Source organism: Peromyscus maniculatus, chromosome 22 (assembly GCF_049852395.1).
Source record: "Peromyscus maniculatus bairdii isolate BWxNUB_F1_BW_parent chromosome 22, HU_Pman_BW_mat_3.1, whole genome shotgun sequence".
NCBI lineage: Eukaryota > Metazoa > Chordata > Mammalia > Rodentia > Cricetidae > Peromyscus > Peromyscus maniculatus.
The window spans coordinates 39,656,879-39,676,400 of record NC_134873.1 but is presented as its reverse complement, the minus strand read 5'-3'; the positions used below and the strand labels follow the sequence as shown (position 1 = coordinate 39,676,400).

The window sequence follows — 19,522 nt, the reverse complement described above, 5'->3', positions numbered from 1 at the left end:
CCAGAGAGCATCCTCTAGGAGACCGTAGATACATAACTGGTAAGATGCCAAGGACCAGCCTGCCAGTCTCTCCTAGAAGGTTACACACAGTAGGACCACTGAGATAAGCAATTGCTGGGGTCCCATTGGAGGAGGTTGCTAACGGGCTAGCATTCTGAACCCAGAGTCAGGACTCTTGAGTTCTTGGGCCTGGCTTCTAGACTCTGGGTACTCCCTGCCAAGCTCCTTACTGGTCGGATGTGAGGAATGCCAGACCTCACCGGACTTTTGTCACAGGGCTACAGAGTAAGACTAGGCCATAAATGTCCTTGGAGAGTTCAAACCTGCAGATGCTGCCTTCTAACTGATCCAGGGGATAGCAGCTGGAGACAACAGCTGGATTCTACTGGGAGTGACCGTTAAATAGAAACTTGTTTCTTGGAACCTCTAGGGACCAACCCCCTCAGGCTTTCTATAGAACTGATTTTTTTTTAAAAAGTGTGCTTTGTTTAGGGTATCACCCCGGGGCAGCTCCAGAGGTGGCGGGGACCTCTACTTCTTCCATTGCTCCTCATTTCTCATCCCCACCTCCATACCCATTGGTCCTAGCCCATCACCTCTTTGGCCTGTCTGAGCAGTAGCCTCTTAGCTTGTCTACAGGGACAAACAGAGGACTGGCTGGGTCTTTGGAGACATGCCAGAAGATGCTGTCCCACTACAGACACGGGCTATGTAACTTCGTTTTGTTACTCATGTTCCCCCGGGGTCCCTCCTGCTTTCCCAGCATTGGGTGGAATGGGAATCACACTGTGCAAGGCATGCTAGATGCTAGGCAGTGGGAACACGGAGGGTCTGGGGATCGGGACCAGAAACATGCGAGGATTAAAACCTCAACTTTCAGTTCCACGTTTTCATGGTCACTAAAATCTCCTCTCTCAGCTGGACCCACACAGCTGTAACCCCAACACTTGGGAAGTAGACACAGGAAGATCAGGAGTTCAAGGCCAACCTCAGCTACATAGTGAATTAGAGGCCAGCCTGGGCTACATGAAACCCAGTCTCAAAAGCATCAACAAAATCTCCTCCTACTGCTTCTACAGCTGAGGTCACCTACCGTGAGAGAGTCGCCCAGCGCTCCAATCACCTTGATGTCAGCCGGCCTCAGCCTGTGAACTAAAAAGCAAATCTGGGGTGAATGGAAAATGAGGATTTCAGGAAGACCCTGGACCTGGTTCCCACCAGCAGCCAACTCAGGCTCGAGTAATTGCGGGCTGCATCCCACTCAATGGAAAGAATGCTCAGAGGCATCTCAGTTCTCTGTCCCCTCCCCTGGAAACCTCTCTACCACTTTCATGCTTCTTGTAGAGGGGCAGCTGCCACTCCCACTGAGGACTTTCACTGGGAAGGGAAAACGCCCCTAGTGCTTCCGAGGACACGATGTAAACGAACACACGCGTGGTCGTGACCGCATGCCTTTGAGAGTATATAGATTAGCGGTCCTCAAACTGGGTTGTGCTGGAATCACCTGGAGAGCTTGTTAAATCACTTATGATCCCCCTCTCCCCCAACTCCCAAGAGCTTCAGATTTAGGAGGTCTTTAGTGAGTCTAAGAACTTGCTTGTTTAACCAATCCTCAGGCACCGTAGCTGCACCCAGCTCTATCTGGGTATTACATTTTGAGAACTACTGAAAAGCACTTTTTTATTTTGAAGCCATGGGCAGTGTGGTCCGTTTCTGCATTTGTGGATGAGACCGTTAACTGTTTGCTTCTAGGTCTAGGTACAAATTGGCTCACGCAACCGTGGCTGCCATTGCAAAGCCTGATGGTGGCATCTTGTTTCTAGACCCTGGAGTCACTATACATCTTTAGAGTCTTCCTCCCCCCATCATCACGTCTTGAATTCAGTGCTCGCGCGCGCGCGCACACACACACACACACACACACACATGCACGTTCCCTTTACGTGATTACAGCAGCCTACGTGCCCTTTCCCAGCTTCCCACAGCTACTCTATATGGTTAGCAGAACAATATCAAATCACAGACCCAGCTGTACACATTAACACACGCCTACAGGGCTAAGCATGGAAACTCGAAAATGACCTCTTCCCAGAGAAATCAGGCTATGAGCGGTTGGTGAGGGGGGGAAAAAGCACACCAGAAAATAAGACCCATTCCCTCAACTCCAAAGTGGTTTATTTTAGCTTGTGTTGACGACAGGCAATCGCTCTATTTCTCAGGGCCATAATAGTGAATTCTCTAAATGCCGACTGGTATGCAAAGGTCAGGGCAAGTCTTTGCAGTTGATAAAGTGTGAAGGCGCTGGGCAGATTTGCCTCCACAGCTCCAACATTTATTATAGGCTGAGAAAAAAAAAAAAAAAAGCTCAGATGGCTTAGTACGTAAAAAGTTCCTGCCACCATGCCTAAAGACCTGAGTTTTCTCCTGAGGATCCACAGGGTGGAAAGAGAACTCCTGTAAGTTGACCTCTGACCTCCACACATGCTCCACGGCACAAGTACACCCACACACATTTATACATGTGCGTGCAAAATAAAGTTTACAAAAAATGTAAACAGCAGCTCAGATAGATCATAATTACCTCTTAAATTTGGTGGCTAGAAATGAAACAGAATATATGCACACAGAATATATGCACACATAGACAGATCTCCTCTGCTCCCCCACTGTGTGTGTGTGTGTGTGTGTGTGTGCACGCACACGTGCGCGTGTATAAACAGTTTGTTTCTGGAGTGGCTTCTCTAGTTGGACACTCTGTATTCTCAGCCAGAGAGAATAGGCCCTATGAAGCAAGGCTTGGTGGGAGGAGCTGGCTTATCTGGCATTCTACTGTTATGATACAACCCATGCATTTCTTTGGCTTTATATTCTGTAGACCTTGGTTTGAGGTTTATTAACACCATTGCGTGTGATAAAGACTCAGAACTTGAGTAAAACACTTGAGCAATTGCTCTCTCTGGAAAGACAAGTATTTCGAGATAAGATTAAATTTATGTGGCCTGATTAATGTTATCTGGAACAAACTGTTCACTACCTTGAAAGAAGACTGATACTCATCATTAACTCATGGGCATTTCTACAGAGTCCTTTATCAGAAGGCCATCCAAGCTTTGGTGGGGTATTATGAACAGTGAGCAGTCTACACCCGAGTAACGATGGAGAAATGGCCTCTGCCCATGACAAGTCATACTCAGGAGTAGCGTTTAGCAGTTTGGAGTTTTATTCTTGTGTAGCCCAACAACTTGAACTATCTGATGCTGAAATCTAAAAAGTCCATGTGCTCTCTTTGTTAGCTAGGGCTTCCCAATCCATTTGCTCGGCAATTTTAAGGATCTTATGAAAAGATTTCCACTATGATGGTAATTTACTGACATTAGAATAAAACCCCATTTCTGCCTTTGGAGATTTTAATCTAAGTGTATATGAATAAATGGGTACCTTGTTCATAGGAGGAGTACAAGAAACATATTAATTTCACTTAGAAATGATACAGGTCCGAGGTGTTGTATATGCCAGTTTTCCAGATTTGATTGTTATACATTGTATTCATGTCTCGTACGGATGATTACTATGTATTAGTCATAAGTATATTAGTAAAACATATTAGCTTGAATGAAAGGTTATGTAGCCTGTGATGGTTGACTTTTACAGATCTCAAAGGTTTAAATAAGAAACTTGGGGAGCAAGGAGGGATAGATTGTAGGGTTTGAAGGGAAGACAAGAGAAAGGAGAAGTGATGTAATTAGATTATCTCAGAAAAAGGAAAAAGTGATAATGGATTGTTTAGGGAGTATTAAAACAAAGCCTGTAATTTCATTATAGATGGTACTCTTTGTCTGAACATTATTGAGCCATTATTGTTTGAATCTGTTGACATGGAAACCATGGCTGTAGAGGCTAATTCCACTGACTTACCTGACTTACTTTCTCATTTCTACAGTTATCACACCTCAGTGGATGCTGGCATCCAAAGAATGTCCCCAGATCTGTCCTCTGGTTCACTAATTTTATTTTCTACACATTTTGTCCATGTTGTTTAATATAGCAATAGGAGGGTCCCAATTTCAATGACTATTTCCCCATATTAACTAGGGGCCCAATTTTCACCATCCTGTGTTCAGATTTCAAAGTTCTACCTGATTCTTTAGCATTTTGGTGGTTCCTTCATTAAATTCTCAATTTGTTTTTATTTGAGTCTTTTGGGGAGAATCTGAATTTGCTCAGTAGGCTGGATGTCCTGAGGGACAGGCAGGCTCTTAGTTCCCATGGGACAACATTTCTTGCTTATGACAGGCTACTACGCCAAGTCATAAGTCTCTTGAACAGGGAGATGGCTTCACAACCTCCACTGAGCATTGGCTCTTGGGTCACAATAAAGTGAAAGGTCTGGTGAGGGACTGCCTACTGCTGGAACATGGTCATTCCTCACCTGAGCTTTGGGAGAGCTCACTTTAGCCGACTGGGGTAAATAAGCAGCACTGGGAGTTTAGAAAGGCGCAGTAACTGAAGTGGATGTACCTTTTTGATTCATACTGCCGGTGATAGGCACACACAGGCAGCACATTGGTGTCTCCTAGCCTCACAAGCTACAGCTTGTTCCCATTGCATGGAATTAGAATTGGGAGCTTGCCTTCAACGGATAGGCAATGGGCCATGTCTCCTCTCACTCCTCAGTGCCATTTTTGGAAAAAAAACTGAAGTCAGCAGTAGACCCCGAGTCGATATTTAAGTCATCCCAGCTATATGAGAGGAAGGGCCAGCTAGTATCAAACTATCAGCGTTCATAAAGCGCTTTACATATCCTACAGGTGCACAAGCCTTTATTCTTTATTGAATTCCAAATGTTGATTGGTTATAAAAAAAATTACCTACACCAACTTCCCACATCTCATCCCCAAAGCCCCATAGATCAGCTGACGAGGTCCTACCACCCTCAAGCTCTGGTGTGAGAGAATAGGCCCCTAGGCCACCAGGGACCATGGCCAGTGATGACAGGCGGTATCCTATTTTGTTACATCGTTTTTGATCTACGCATCTGTGGGTTGAGGGGAACACACCAAGAAAGGACCACAGAAAGGGATTTGAAAATAATTTAGAGGGCAAAATAGTTCTTTTATACCATAGTCTCAGTGACAGTATTTGAGTGGTGGTACTATGGCCTAGTTGACATGTCAACTCTGAGAATTCATTGGATGAATTCAAAATTCTCAGTAATTCAGAGCTGCTCAGTAAGTATTTAGTGGCTCTGCCCACTTGCTAAGCCAGCGGAGGGTGTAAGAAATGGCCAACTCTGTTAGGATTGTGTCTCATATGATCTCATTTCATTTAGCAATCACGGGCTCCACAGAGGGGAAGAACTTCCCAGAAACATGGTAACAATCGAAGGAAAATAGCCATGTGATCTTTTGCCCACTTATTTGTGGCTGTTTTCCTGACAGATACCTCCCAGGGGACTCCCAGGTCTCCCCCAACACTCTTAAATGAGTGTAAATGTCACTGGACAAGCATGTGTGGTTCAGTCCTAGGCCATTTGGTTAGCCCAGTGGAAGGAGGCTTGGATCACCTATCTGTGTGATTACTTTAACAGTGTCTATCACTGACGTATCTCAGATCGTAAAGTCTTGAGATCTCCTAATCTTGACTTTCTTCCAGCACTCATAAACGCAATGGTCACTAGGGTCAGGGATTAAGGAAGACTGCACTTTATCTGGTTTTTAGATGTGGAGATAGGTTCTACTGCATGGCAGGTTCCAATGGATGGTTGCCATGACAGAAACACAATTTCGGGAGATTGCAGAACACAGATCATCCTTTCAGAATGATAAGATTAAAGTATGGCTATTAAAACCTTCCAGCTGATATTCTATCTTTATTTAGATATATGCGTATCTCTACATATACCTCTATCTACGCCTCAGAATGAGGGTTTTTACTGTGGGAGGGCACACATATATAGATGATCATTCCTTTCGGCTGTTAAAGTCCACCAGTAAATAAATCAATAGGAATGCAGCGTCATCAAACGCAGGAGTAAGACGTCGAAAGACTAAACTCATCTTCATGTACGATCTGCACCACTTCTGTGGGGCTTGGATGTGGTTTGGTCCCCCAAAGATTCAAGTTCTGGAGGCTTGGTCCTTGATATGGTGGTGTGGGGGAGGTAGAAACTGAAGAGATGGACCTAATACAAAGTAATCTGGTCACCGGGGGCTGGGAGGCCGCCCTTGGACAGGGTTAACGCTGGCCTTGCAAGGTGAATTAGTTCTCATGAGAGTGAGTGGTTACAAATGAAGGCGACCCCAACACATGACTCCGTTTGTCAATTCTCTTCCTATTTCTCTACCACGATTTTAACTTTGCCACACAGGGGATCACCAAAGAGACAGGCCATCGAATGTTGGGTATTCAGGCTCTAAAACCACAGACTAAACACGATTTCTTTTTAAGTATTTTGTGACGATAACAGGTTAAATATGATTGCCCACTTTGTTACATGACAGCTTTGAAGAATAAACTTTGTACCCAGGCTTTGGTGAGAGGGGAGACAATATTACAATGGATGTGAGAGTCCTTTTAAGTATTGTAACTTCTCCAAATTCAATTTTCTCTTTTCAGTAATCCAGGTCAGAAGTTAGCTTAGATCAGCTAGGACAGACACTACTGAGCGGCTTATAGGAGATACTCAACAACTCGCCAGCAAATGAACAAACGCACAAACTGAGAAGTGAGCATATCTAATTATCCGCCAATGCCCAGCATGAGCGCATACAGCACTAATGTCTTAGCTAGGGTTCTGGGTCATCTGGGTCCCATGAAGACCTTTGTGTGACTTCCCGTATGTACAGACATCATTTCCCAAGCTACTTTACCTGCCAAGAAAACTACAGTGTTTAAGTGGCTTCCTCTTTAGGAAGATCGCTAATGACCACCCAGAACATTTCATGACTCTCATATTCAGAGCCCAGCAACATTTTAGAAATACAGCGAAGCCAGGAGTGATGGTCTGCACCTTTGATCCCAGCACTCGGGAGGCAGGGGCAGGTGGATCTCTGAGTTCGAGGCTAGCCTGGTCTACAGGGTGAGTTCCAAGACAGCCAAGCTACATAGATAAAACCCTGTCTTGAGAGAAAGGGAGGGAGGGAGGGAGGGAGGGAGGGAGGAAGGAAAAGGAGAGAAACAGTGAGAAATGACACAAACCGATTCACCCACCAAGGTTTTAAGATAGGAACAATGCACTCACCAACCCTGAGGCTCCTTGCACATCAGGACCTGACATGGGGTCAATGCTCAATAAACGCTTCCTGATAACGATGCTATTATTTTAGTTAAAGGATAATCAAGCATAAACATGACCTTATGGCCTCATGCAGGGCCATAAACACTGTCTTGGACCTTCTCACCCATCTTGATTCAGATCTTGGGAATCCTTGCTGTCTTAAAGTTGCTCTGACTTGGATTTCAGCCCTCAAGTGAGTTGAGAACTCTCGGAACACAAGAGCCATGTACCTGTGGTGGGGATTGCGTCTGAAGGGTCCTTGTCAGGACAGCTGAATTCTGTGCCTTCTCTCGCCTGGAATGAGACACACAGGGAAAAATAAATGCATCCACCAGAGTAGAGCCTGGGGACAGCGGGTGGCGGTGGTAGTGGGTGTTGGACCTAGATATTGGAAAAGACCACTTACAATAAAAACAGAATAGAACTATCATGTCTGTTAAGATCTCGATCTCTCTCCCTCTCTCTCTCTCTCTCTCTCTCTCTCTCTCTCTCTCTCTCTCTCTCTCTCTCTCAACCTCATAGCTCACTGTCCCCAACACATTGCTCTGGTCTGTCTCCGCCTCTTCCACCTGAGCTTGAGCCTTTAATACTCTGGCTCAGAATGTTGCTGTCCTCAACGGTGTCCCCTCCTTCAGGCTGGGGGGCCCCTCCTCTCCATTCGCAGTGGTCTCTCTCTCTCTCAGGAAGACTTAACTGTGACCCTCCCCTGCCTCAGTTCTCAGTGAAGTCGGGCCGTTCTGGGTAAGCTGTTTATCGTTGTGTGCCCGTAGATGAGAACGGTGCTAAGCCTTACAGAAAATGAATATTACTTGTTGACCGGAGAAATAAACAGCTGCCATTTGCCAACCTCAGCATCAAATCCATTGATCCGACTCTAGTCTGTCCTTGACCAAAGCCTTGATACTCTCCCAACCCCCGAGCCTTTGCCTAAGTCATTCTCCTTACTCTCCTTTTTCTCTTCCGTTTTCTTACCCTTCTATCCACCAGGCTCATCCCTCGTCATTCTTCAACACTGAGACCATGGGTGGGTACCTTTATGAAAGTTATCTTGAACTTTCTGAGTTGGGCTTTCTTCCTCTGTATTCCCAGAAGACCCGACACAAAATTTTAATTCCAGTTGTTATTACAGCGTATGTCAATGTATTACATAGTGTATGTCATGTTGTTATAGTGTATGTTATTATAATGTATGTCAATATATCATATAGTATATGTGTCATGTTGTTACAGTGTATGCTATTATAGTGCATGTCAATATATCATACAGTGTATGTTATGTTGTTATAGTGTATGTTATAGCGTATGTCAATATATCATATAGTGTGTGTCATGTTGTTATAGTGTATGTTACTATAGTGTATGTCAATATATCATATAGTGTATGTGTCATGTTGTTATAGTGTATGTTACTATAGTGTGTGTCAATATATCATACAGTGTATGTCATGTTGTTATAGTGTATGTTATTATAGTGTATGTCAATATACCATATAGTGTATGTCATGTTGTTATAGTGTATGTCATTGCTGGCTGGGGTGTCCATTTCTCTACCACAGCATGTTCCTTTTGGAGCGGCAGTGTATTCTAGTTGTGGTTTAAAGTCTCATATCTAGAATCCAATGTATCCACCTACTGAGTCACCTAACAGATCATACCTGGGCACTGGCCCCGAGTCCTTGCCTCTCTGAGCTTGCATTCTAGAGGTGTACAAGAGACTTAATAATGTATCCTTAGGGAAATTAGCAATACGTAGAAAACAATACCAACACTTCAATAGGAGTCACTGCATTCCAGACAGGGGAATAAGCGCTTTCTATTTCTTAACGCACTTTAGAATTCTGTGGTAATATTATTACAGTCACTAATTCCCAATGAAAAAGCCAAAGGCATGGGGGAGGTTAAGGGCCTTGCTTATCAACACAGAGCCAGGATATGGAAAACTCTGGATTTGAACATAGAGCTAGTGGCTTCATCTCACTTGCCTGCTTCCTTCTAGATGCATCTACGATATTAGAAAATATGGGGGTCATTGGTAACTCCGGAATCGTTCACATTGGGTCTCTTAAGATTAGAAGTCCAGGCTACCACTTGGTGTGAGTGTTCCCATGGGGAGAGAAGAACCAAGTCATCTTTATCTACCTTTGTCCTGGTTCTCTGGTAACAAAGACATCAAACTTTCGCTGTGTGAGTGCCTTGGGGAGTGCAAAGTGCCCTATCTAATCTCAGCAGGAAGCATCCAGGCGACTCTGAGATAAACCATAATCAAGCCGTAATGAGAGAGGCGAACAGTGTGGGTACGGGTCAACTTTAAGGCTCTCTGGTCCCCAAACTACCTGGGTTCCAGACCTCACCTCACTTCTCCCCACTACCCTGACAATTATCTTTTCTTTCTCCTCAGATGAAAGGTTCAAGGACTAGCCAGAGATTTGTGGAGGGTTTGGGGTACCTTGTCACAGTGCCACGGAACCCCAACACCTCATGATGCTGTGAGAGCTGCAGGGAGATAGGTCTAAGAGGGTGTGTGTGGATCCAGGCCACCAAAAGCAAGCCACACATACCCTCGAGGTCCTTCACTGCCCACCCCCATCCCCCTCCGGTCGCTCTGGCTGAATTTCAGGGACCTGTTGCAGTTCCCATAACTGCAGCTTTCAGCATGCCCAGAGGCAAACGGAGCTTTCAGGACACAGAGAACCAAGTGGAAGCTAACCAAGACACAAGGCTGTCGTTCCCTTACCTGAAGCCTTCCTATGGGTTTCAGCCGTTGGGTCTGGTAGTTGCTATTTCTGTAGGTGAACAGATAGGGGCTCTCCTGCAGAGAAAGGTAACATGCAGCCATGACCCAGAGCTCTCCCATCCCATAATAATCAAATTCATCATCATCGATATGGTTAACTGGAACATTCATGTTGAAAGGTTTCAGGTGCGGGGGGGGGGGGGGGGAGAGGTTCAAGAGAGACACTGAGGAGGAGTATTGGGGAGTAAGGAACCCATTAAACATGTTAGGAGTGTCACAGGCAAGCGGACAGATACAACATTCATGGTGTGGGCTCCAAGGACAGTTCAGAGCCCAGGACCAGAGAGAAACCCCACAGCATGGTGGGGTCTCTCAAGAGAGGTACAGAGCCCAAGTGGCAGAATGGGATTGGGGGAGGTTTCACAGTGTAAGCCTGCAAGCCAGACAGGAGCCAGGGGAAAGGCTAGGAAAGAGGATGTGTGATTAATACTCCCTTGGCCATAAATGAGACCCTGGCCCCAGAGGTCTGTTAGCTAGGGACTTGGGAGGTGCCTGTCGGTCTCTGTGCCTGGGAAAAGGCTGCTATGGGTGTTGTGGCCTGGGCAGTGGCTGGATTCTAACATTGCGATCTTACGCGTATCTTCTCCAAGAAGCCAAACCTCTCTCTGCTGCTTTTCCTCTTGTTGGTTTTTTTTTTTTTTTATTAAGAAAATCTTTTTATTTCATTGAAAATATTTTTTTCCCATCACAGGCAATTTATTTTGTTCTATTCATTCACAGTTAATACAGAAAATACTTGGAAACATTTCCATATAATGTTTGATACAGAAATCATCAAATAGAAGTATACCATGTTGACAGGAGGCAGTACATTTATAATTTATAACCTCAAATGTATTTATAAATTAGAAATGGAAAGATCTACAAATGAAATTATGAAGGTTCACCAAAGTCATTTAATCTGTCAGTTTCTCATTCATTTTTATGTCTTAATAATATTCTATTGTATGAATAAGCCACATTTTATTTCTCTCCAGTATTTGATAGCTATTTGAGCTATTTTAACTTTTTTACTATTAGCAACACACTGCTGTAAACCTTCATGTACATGTTTCATAGGTGCACATTTTCAGTAGTTTGAGGTTATATTCCTAAGGGTAGAATTGTTGAGTAACAGAGTAACAATGTTTTGCATTTTGACCAACCACCAAACTGTTTTGCCAAAGTGGCACACCATTTTACAATCTCACCAAATCCTTGTTTTTAAGGCTCTGATTTTTGTACAAAAGCATTCAATCATTCTGTCAGACCAAACCAGGAAAAGTAAGCTATAGTTCAGAGCTGTTCTATTCCATTTACTATGCAAAGCCAATCTTGGCTTTTGCAACTCTCAGCCCTTTTGAGTATTCTTGCAGTGTTCACCTTTTCCTCCACCACTTTTTTCTTCTTCTTTTTTTTTCTGGTTTATTTCTATTTATTACAAATGTATAAAAAATCCTCCATCAACGCTGCTGATAGCAGCAGAACCTTGAGAAATATACCTTTGGTTTGCCTCAGAAAAGGAACACATATTGTACTGTAAAGTTTATAAAATTGGTGCAAAACATTGTGATAATGTTACAATACCAGTTTTAAGAGTTCAGTGACTAATGGGGAGCCGATGGGATACATGCAGAACTGTGAAAGTGATCTCACTTAGCCAGCTGTACACGTAGACTGTAAATCTACATTCAGATCATTTCTGAACTAAGACTATCATCTCAGTTTATCTGTTGAGGTCAACCAGGAAACCCTAGAATATACCTTGATTTTTGCAAAAAAAACAAAATAGGGGGAGGGGTTTTTCAGCATTTCAGTCCATGAGTAACAGTATCCTAACAGGCAAAGTGTTCTCTCACTGTCAACATAGAATGAACTGCTGCTGGAGGTCAACTTGGGCTTTAATTTGCATTAGCACTTACATGCATAGTAGTCCAAGTTGTTGACCTCATGACTTTTAAAAGTAACTCTAAAAAAGTAAAATGGCCCTTCTTGGAAGACTAAAGAAAGACATCCAGTCACAGATGTAAAAAGTCTCATCAAAACAATATACCCTTTTATGAATTACGCCTCAATTTAAAAAAAAAAAAGTAGCCCCAAATAAGAAGCAGCTCTGAAAAAGAAAATATAACTTAAGATATTTGAAAAAAACAAGGTGAATACAGGTTCAAAAGTAATTAAGATACATTTTCTTAAGGCTATCTAGAATTAGGCTTTAAAGAATTCTACCATTTCAAGTTTACCACTAGTTACTAGACACCTATTTACAAACAAGATGTTCACCTTTTTTGTTCCTTTATCAAGAGAAAAATCTACCTTCAGACTATGAGGGTGGTGATGGGGAGGGACTAGAAAACAAGATTCAAACAATCCCATGCAAATATCACATTTTTCAAATGGAAGAACTCCAAACTGCACTAGAAGTTCCAATCACTAAGACACTTTCCATTGAAATGATTTAAGTACAACTACATGGCACCAAGGTTTAGGCCTAATGTAGGCCTGACAACCAAGTCCTTGTTTTCTGGAAGAAAGGCCTCAAAAGTCCCACTCAATTCCATATAACAATACTTCAAAGATCAATTAGGTTTTCCTTTCCTTAATATTTTTGTTTCCTCTTGTTGGCTCTTGACCCCCTGAAGAAGGTCCCTGGGGCTTTGAAATGGTCTATTCCCAAGCCAGCCATCTCTGGTGCTCTCTAGATCTCTACCTCAGCGGTCTGTATCCCCTGGCTAAACACATGTATCTGACAGAAGAGGACCTCACTGTAGGCTTCTTGGAAGCCATAGCAAAGAGGAAAAGAGGTTTGTCTAGCCACAGCAAACTTACTAATTCATCAAGAAAGCACCCCGCTCCCCCTAATCAACCTGTATCCCACAAGAGAAGGAATTTCCATCACTGATGTTATTTCCCCATCCCTGTATTTGGAAAGACTATCTTATGTCTATTACATATTGGACACATATTTAGGATACAGACTTCAACACGCATTAGGAACTCATCAACTCTGCCTCCTGAGGAAGAGGAAGGCCTCGAACTGGTACCTGGGGCCCCAAGAAAGTTAGAGGGACCATAGCTGGAGGCCAATAAGCTATGGTTTTGTTCCTGGGACACCCACAGGTATGGAGGGCCTTCACTCTGCTAGTACTGCTCCCACATTCCATAGGAATAAGTTTTAGGACAGCTACATGTACAACCTGTGCTCAAGCCCAGAGCAACAGACCCAAGACTCTCGGGGCCGATGTCTCCGTAAGACCCCACTTTTCAGTAAAGTCCACGTCGCCACCCACATCTCGCCTCGTCCAGTCCAGAGTCTCCTACCTGAGATGGACATTGCATCGTCTTTCTCTCTGCTGCATCGAATATCTCATCTTTGTGACCCACTGGTTTCATCTAGAAAAGAAGGTGACATCTAAAACAGAAGCCTCAGGCAGGTATCAGCCCCAGCCCTACCCCGTGGCACTCCTGAGATGGGCCCCTCCCACCAGGGAGTCCCCCCGAGTTTCAGTCTTGGATCAGTAGCCCCTTGCGGGCATTTCCAGCTCTGTGTCCTAGACCTAGGGGTTGAAAGCTCAACTCTCAGGGGATGCAGCCTACATCTTCCTGGGGATTCGGTAGTGAAGACCACTGTGTGAGGATGAGTGGTTTTTGGGGGGGGGGGTTGTTTTTTTGACAGGATTTCCTAGCCCCTCTCCCCAGGAGGAGAAACCGAGCGTGGTTTGGAGCAGGTATCCAAGGCAGACTGACATTGAATCCAAACAGATTATTTCGCAGCGGGTCACATGGCTTTCTGATCACCCCAGGGTGGTTACCATACTTGGCATCATGTCCTCCCCCTGTGTCCAGTTGGCTGGGCACTGATGCAGATTTCCATAGCCAGGGCAGTCAAGATAAGGAGGAAGGTCAAGCCTGAGCAGCATGTGGAATGCACGTATCCTTTGCCCTGACTTCTTTCTGCCTGTCGCTATCATGTGCATCAGTGATTCTCCACCGTCCTGATGCCGTGACCCTTTAATACAGTTCCTCCTCGTGTTGTGGTGACCTCCGGCCATGAAATTATTTTCATGGCTACTTCATAACTAATTCTGCTACTGTTATGAATCGTAATGTTAATCTTGGATATGCAGGATGTCTGATCTGTGACACCCCACCCCCCATCCCCGCCCACAAAAGGGGTTGCAACCCACAGTTTGAGGACCACCGATCTACCTGCACATAAACCCAGGTACAATTAAAAAAGAAAAACCACCCTCTGGATTGAAGTTTACACCACTGCACAGGAAGTCAAACGGGTCCCAGTCTTGAGCTGGGCTACGGAGAGGGAAAAGCAGCTCGGCCCCCACACTCACAACAGGCCGGCTAGCAACTTGAGAATGAATGGTGGGTACCATGACCACCAAGGCCACCGGACAACAGACAGATGGTGCTGAGAAGAGCACCAGGTGGAACCATCACATCAGAACTTTGGCAAAGCGCCAGAGAAACGGGGATGAAGGGGAATAAAGGCAATCGGATTAGATGTAGGGGTTTTTGTTGCTTTTCTTCAGTGCTTGAGATCAAGATCATGCCCTCTGCAGGCCAGGCAAGTGTCTTCTACTGAGCCACATCCCCAGCCCAAGGGAGGATGTTTTTAAAACTTTTTTTTTTTTTTTGGTTTTTCGAGACAGGGTTTCTCTGTGTAGCTTTGAGCCTTTCCTGGAACTCACTTGGTAGCCTAGGCTGGCCTCGAACTCACAGAGATCTGCCTGCCTCTGCCTCCCGAGTGCTGGGATTAAAGGCGTGCGCCACCACCGCCCGGCTTAAAACTTCTTTTTATGGACTAGGGATGCATCTCACTCAGTAGAGTGCTTGCCTAGCATGCTTGAACCCTGGGTTTGATCCCAGTGCTGAATAAAGATCCAGTTAGTGCCTGTAATCCCAGCACTTTGGAGGTGGAGGGTCAGAAACTCCGGGTTATTCTCACTTACGTAGCAAGTTCAAGGCCAGCTTGGGCTACGTGAGATCCTGGATATGAGCGAGACAGATATGAGAGACAGAGAGAGACAGAGACACACACAGAGAGACAGAGAGAAAGAGACAGAGAGGAAGGGATGGGAGGGAGGGATGCAAAGAGAGAACTTAAAAAAAAAAAAAAACCGGCCGGGCGGTGGTGGCACATGCCTTTAATCCCAGTACTCGGGAGGCAGAGGCAGGCAGATCTCTGTGGGTTCGAGGCCAGCCTGGTCTCCAAAGCGAGTTCCAGGAAAGGCGCAAAGCTACACAGAGAAACCCTGTCTCGAAAAACCAAAAAAAAAAAAAAAAAAAAAAAAAAAAACCAAAAAAAAAAAAAAACAACAACAACAAAACAAAAACAAAAACAAAAAACAAACCACCACCCTGCAGTGGCTTGGAGGGATCAGAGTGTCTTTTGCACAAGCCTTTTCCCTCCTGTTTGGGAGCCTTATCCTTCGCTCTCAACCCTGCCACGCCCACGGTGCCAGGCTCTGGAGCAGCTTTGTGTCCCCCTCCCCCTTTACATGGACTTTGACAGGGATGTAGTTACTGGCTTGGACACCCGTGTCTAGCTGGCACGCGTCTAAAACCATGAAGATTCGGATTCCCCTCAAGATCTAATAATTTTGCATTTGTGCCTCAGAAGGAACGAACGTTCAGGATTTGTGGCTTGTTCTGATCCAGTGGCAGGAGAGTCCAATAAGGGGGTACAGTTAGTTACAGTCACTTCCAGACAAGGAGTGGCCGCCTGCGTCTCCAGACCCAGCCAGAGTGGGGCAGGAAAGGGGCTCGCAAACTCTTTCAGTTTTATTTTGATGGTGGCCACTCCTAGAAACCGGGCCCAGGTGGTTCACAAAGGGAGCATTGGGGGGGGGGGGGCGGGGGAGACTGGCTAACGGCCAGGGTCAGGAGGTCAACTGCACTGCATTTTTCTCCTCCTCCTCAGTCTTTCAAGAAAGTCAGAATCTAGGGGAGAATCTGGAAAGAAACTGCATCTATCCTATGGATGAATGAATTCAACAGAACCCTTAATATCTTAATCTCCTAATCTCTTAAGGACCCCAGAGAAGGAGAGTTTATAGGTTTGTCCAATAAACCTGCTTCTTGTTTAGAACCTTATCTTGAAATGGGCTTGATGGTACACGCCCATAATCTCAACATTTGGGAGGCTGAGGCAGGTGGATTGCTTATGTTTGAGGACAGCCTGGTTATAGAGTTGGGATCATGTCTCAAGGCCCAGGCAACAGCAAGCCTTAAGTTAAATGTTCCCGCATCAGTCACCCAGTGTTCACACCTGTTCTAACCCTGAATCCTCAGAGAAGATAGAAAACCCAATTACTTCCTCCACCACCCACGGCTGTACACAAAGGCACTATCCCCGCCGCCCCCCCCCCGGGGGGGGGCATCTGTCCCTGGTCTCATCCTTGCTTTTACTCCATCTTCTGGTCCCTTAATCGCTAAGAGTCTCCTCCACTCTGCTCTGCCACCATGAAATTAGCTAGTACATGGGGACGATGAGGGTGATCTTAAGATCTCTGGGGGCTGGGGAAACGGCTCAGCAGGAAAAGGCCCTGGCCACCGAGCCTGGCATAATCTGGCAGGAGGTCCTCTGGCCTTCAAATGCACACCACAGCTCACCCCCTCCCCTCAATAAACAAATGCAATACATTTTTAAAAAACAGATCTGGCAAGAGTTCTGAAGTATGAACACTTCTTACATCCTCTTCCCTGCCTGGTGGCGCTAGCATCTTGCTGTGAGACTTAACATAGGGTGTTATGATTGCTGGAAGGACCTGGGATTTAATGTTCCCATAGGTGTGTCCCTTCATTACCACTATACAAGAATTTCCAGAATTTGCAGGGGAAGCAGCAGAAAGATCCCAGAGAGCATGAGTTCTGCCCAAACACAAATCTTCTTCTGCTTTGTATAAGGGGTGCAAGCTGCCGCCAGGGCTGGGACCAGGCGGATCCTGCAGCTGGGAGAGTTCTACTCCAGGTGTGTGCAGACGAAAGCACCGCTCACCACCTCTGCCTATGTGTGGTGCTTAGAGTTCACACCTGCCGTCTGCAGGCACGGAAGACAGACGGTGATGTGGCCCGTGCACGTGGCCCTGTGGGCTACAGAGCAGAGGTTCCTTTCCACACTGATGTGCCCTGGGTGTGTGGTCAGGAGAACGGCAGATGAGGGTCCCCGAGATTGCAGCAGTTCCTCTTACACCCCCCCCCCCCCGCCTGTCTAGGAGGAAAGTCCCGTTCCCCCCCCCCCCCCCAGCTCTGTGTCTGAATGTGGCCTAGAACAAGCCAAGTACTCCTGGGAACCGGCCTCAATGGTTTCGGGTAAGCTAACCACAGACCAGGGGCTCCAGCTTCCCCCTGCTCCCCAGGGACCGCAGCAGCCCTGAAAGACGCGGAGGAAGCCCACAGGCTCCCATTCTTTCACAAGCCCTCCGAGGCTGGCGGAAGGTCATTAAATTCTCTCGGCAGAGGAGAGGGAAAAAAAAAAGTCACCCTGTCAAGAAACAGCCAGAAGTGGGCCCGGAGCCAGAGCACTTTGACACTCTACGCCTCGCCTCGCCCTAACCTGTCACATTCCAGATCGTTCACGGGCAGATTCAAGCCTGCAGGAGCCGTGGGTGGGGTTCGAGCAGAGTGGTGGGTGGCCTGGTATTTTGCCCGTGAGGAAACTGGGGGACTGAAATACTTGGGGGACTCCTCTCTCCCTTTCTGGGCTGCAGGCACCTTGAGGGGCTTAGTAGGAAACTGTGGGCTTGCAGGTGTGTGGACAGCTCTGGAGAGAGACCGGTGACTGCCCGCCTAGGACAACTGTCACCTCCTCCGTGAAGCCCTCCTCCTGACACTTGCTGTACCCCAGGCCCTTGGCCCTAAAGGAGAGACCTCTGTTTCCCTCTGGGCACTTGCTTGCTCCTCGTGACCCTTGAGCAGGTGAGAGGAAACTGGGTCAGTAGCATGGGAATGTCCCTTGGCCGCCTGATAAACCGGTTATCACCATTACTGCCGCCAATACCAAGGACATCCACAGCAGGAGAAAGGGAAAGGACCCCGCCCTGACGTGCTCTCCTCAGCTGTTCCTGAGTTCCTGGACTCGGCTGTGCTCTGGGTCCCATCGTCCCCATACCTTCTCTCTGTCACTCGCTGCTGGACTCGGCTCATTATCCCCACACCCCTTTGCTCACAGAGGTCCTCTTGCCAAGGATGTCTGCCCTGGCCTCCTCCCTCACACCACTTCAAGTTCACTTTGCATCCCATCTTCAGGGCCCCTCCTGACCTTGTGGTCCATACTGAGGTTGGGGAACTGCCAGCGCATCCCTGCTGGTCCAGTCACATGTGCCCTGTCCTAGCTACCGGTCCCTTCCCCGCTAGACCTTGAGGTCCACAAAGACAGAGGCTACGCCTGGTGTCTCCTGTCTCCTCTCGTAGTAGGCAGGGCAGAGTAAGGTCATACACTTGCTGGCTGAGGAAGCATGGCATGGTAGAGGCCTGAGGTTTGGCTGGGCTGGCACAGTCCTCAAGGGAGGGTGACAGGAAGACAGAGAGCCTGGGGTCTGTTCTGTGCCCTTCATGGAAGAAAGGCTAGCAGAAGCTTTCAACCTGTGGATTGCAAGCCTTTTAGCAAACCTCTATCTCCAAAAAAAACATTGACATGACGATTCATAACAGCAGCAAAATTACAGTTGTGAAGTAGCAGTGAAAATAATGTTATGGTTGGGGGTCAACACGACATGAGGAGCTGTATTGAAGGGTCACGGCATTAGGAAGGGTGAGAGCCACTGGTGAGGAATTATCCTAGCCCAGTGCCTGCTCTGGCAGCAAATGCCTTTGGAAAAGGCCTTGGGTTTCCTCGACAAAGGGCCAAGTGTTTCCATACATGGGGTCACTACCACTGTTCCCTGCTCCTGCTCTGTGCCCTGCTCTGATCTCCACAGGTCACCCTAGACTAATTGAAACTCAATATACTCATCCACGCAGCTCACCAGTTGGAGAAAAAGAGTGAAATGTTTCTAATCCAAGGAAGAAGAAAAACCAATGTACATGGCTGGGATTCTAAAGATAGGGCAGCGGGGATGGGGAGACAATGGTAAAAGAAGCTCCCTGGCGCCCTGAAAGGGCATCAAGCTTTGGGGTACCTTCCATCCACTAAGAATCCCAAAGGCCCTGGGGAATCTTTGGGGACCTGGGGAAGCCTATCATTGTCACCCTATGGAGAGCAACAGACTATGACGTCAACGGTGAGATACACTGAATGGGTGGGGTCAGGGGTCATGTGTTTCGTGTGCAGGGGAGTCGATACCCTGAATTGATGCAGGCATGAAAGGCGGGGTCTAATTCGAGCCCCGGTCATCTCTCTGAAGACCATGATGGCTCTGGGTACCACCTACACCTTCAAACCTGCCTGGTGCCACATGCGTGAGGAAAAGTGAGTAGGAACCGCAGGGTGGCCTGTGCCCCGAAATGAAGCCAAC

The 19,522-nt window shown here is 46.5% G+C and overlaps 1 protein-coding gene across 2 annotated transcripts in view; it reads right to left on the bottom strand.

The window, feature by feature from the left end:
* The window catches only part of Plb1 (phospholipase B1), a 121,104-nt gene that overhangs the window by 63,623 nt on the left and 37,959 nt on the right, over positions 1 to 19,522 (bottom strand). Inside the window, exons 1-5 of one of the 2 annotated variants that reach the window (XM_042266896.2) lie at positions 13,647 to 13,713; positions 13,371 to 13,442; positions 10,011 to 10,085; positions 7,507 to 7,570; positions 1,094 to 1,152 (exon numbers count right to left, since the gene is read on the bottom strand). In XM_042266896.2, the coding sequence (XP_042122830.1) occupies positions 1,094 to 1,152; positions 7,507 to 7,570; positions 10,011 to 10,085; positions 13,371 to 13,442 (270 nt within the window). In that variant the 5' untranslated portion in view covers positions 13,647 to 13,713. Of the gene's footprint in view, positions 1 to 1,093; positions 1,153 to 7,506; positions 7,571 to 10,010; positions 10,086 to 13,370; positions 13,443 to 13,646; positions 13,714 to 19,522 lie in introns of those variants that run through there. The other variant, XM_006984819.4, reaches the window with a different exon arrangement.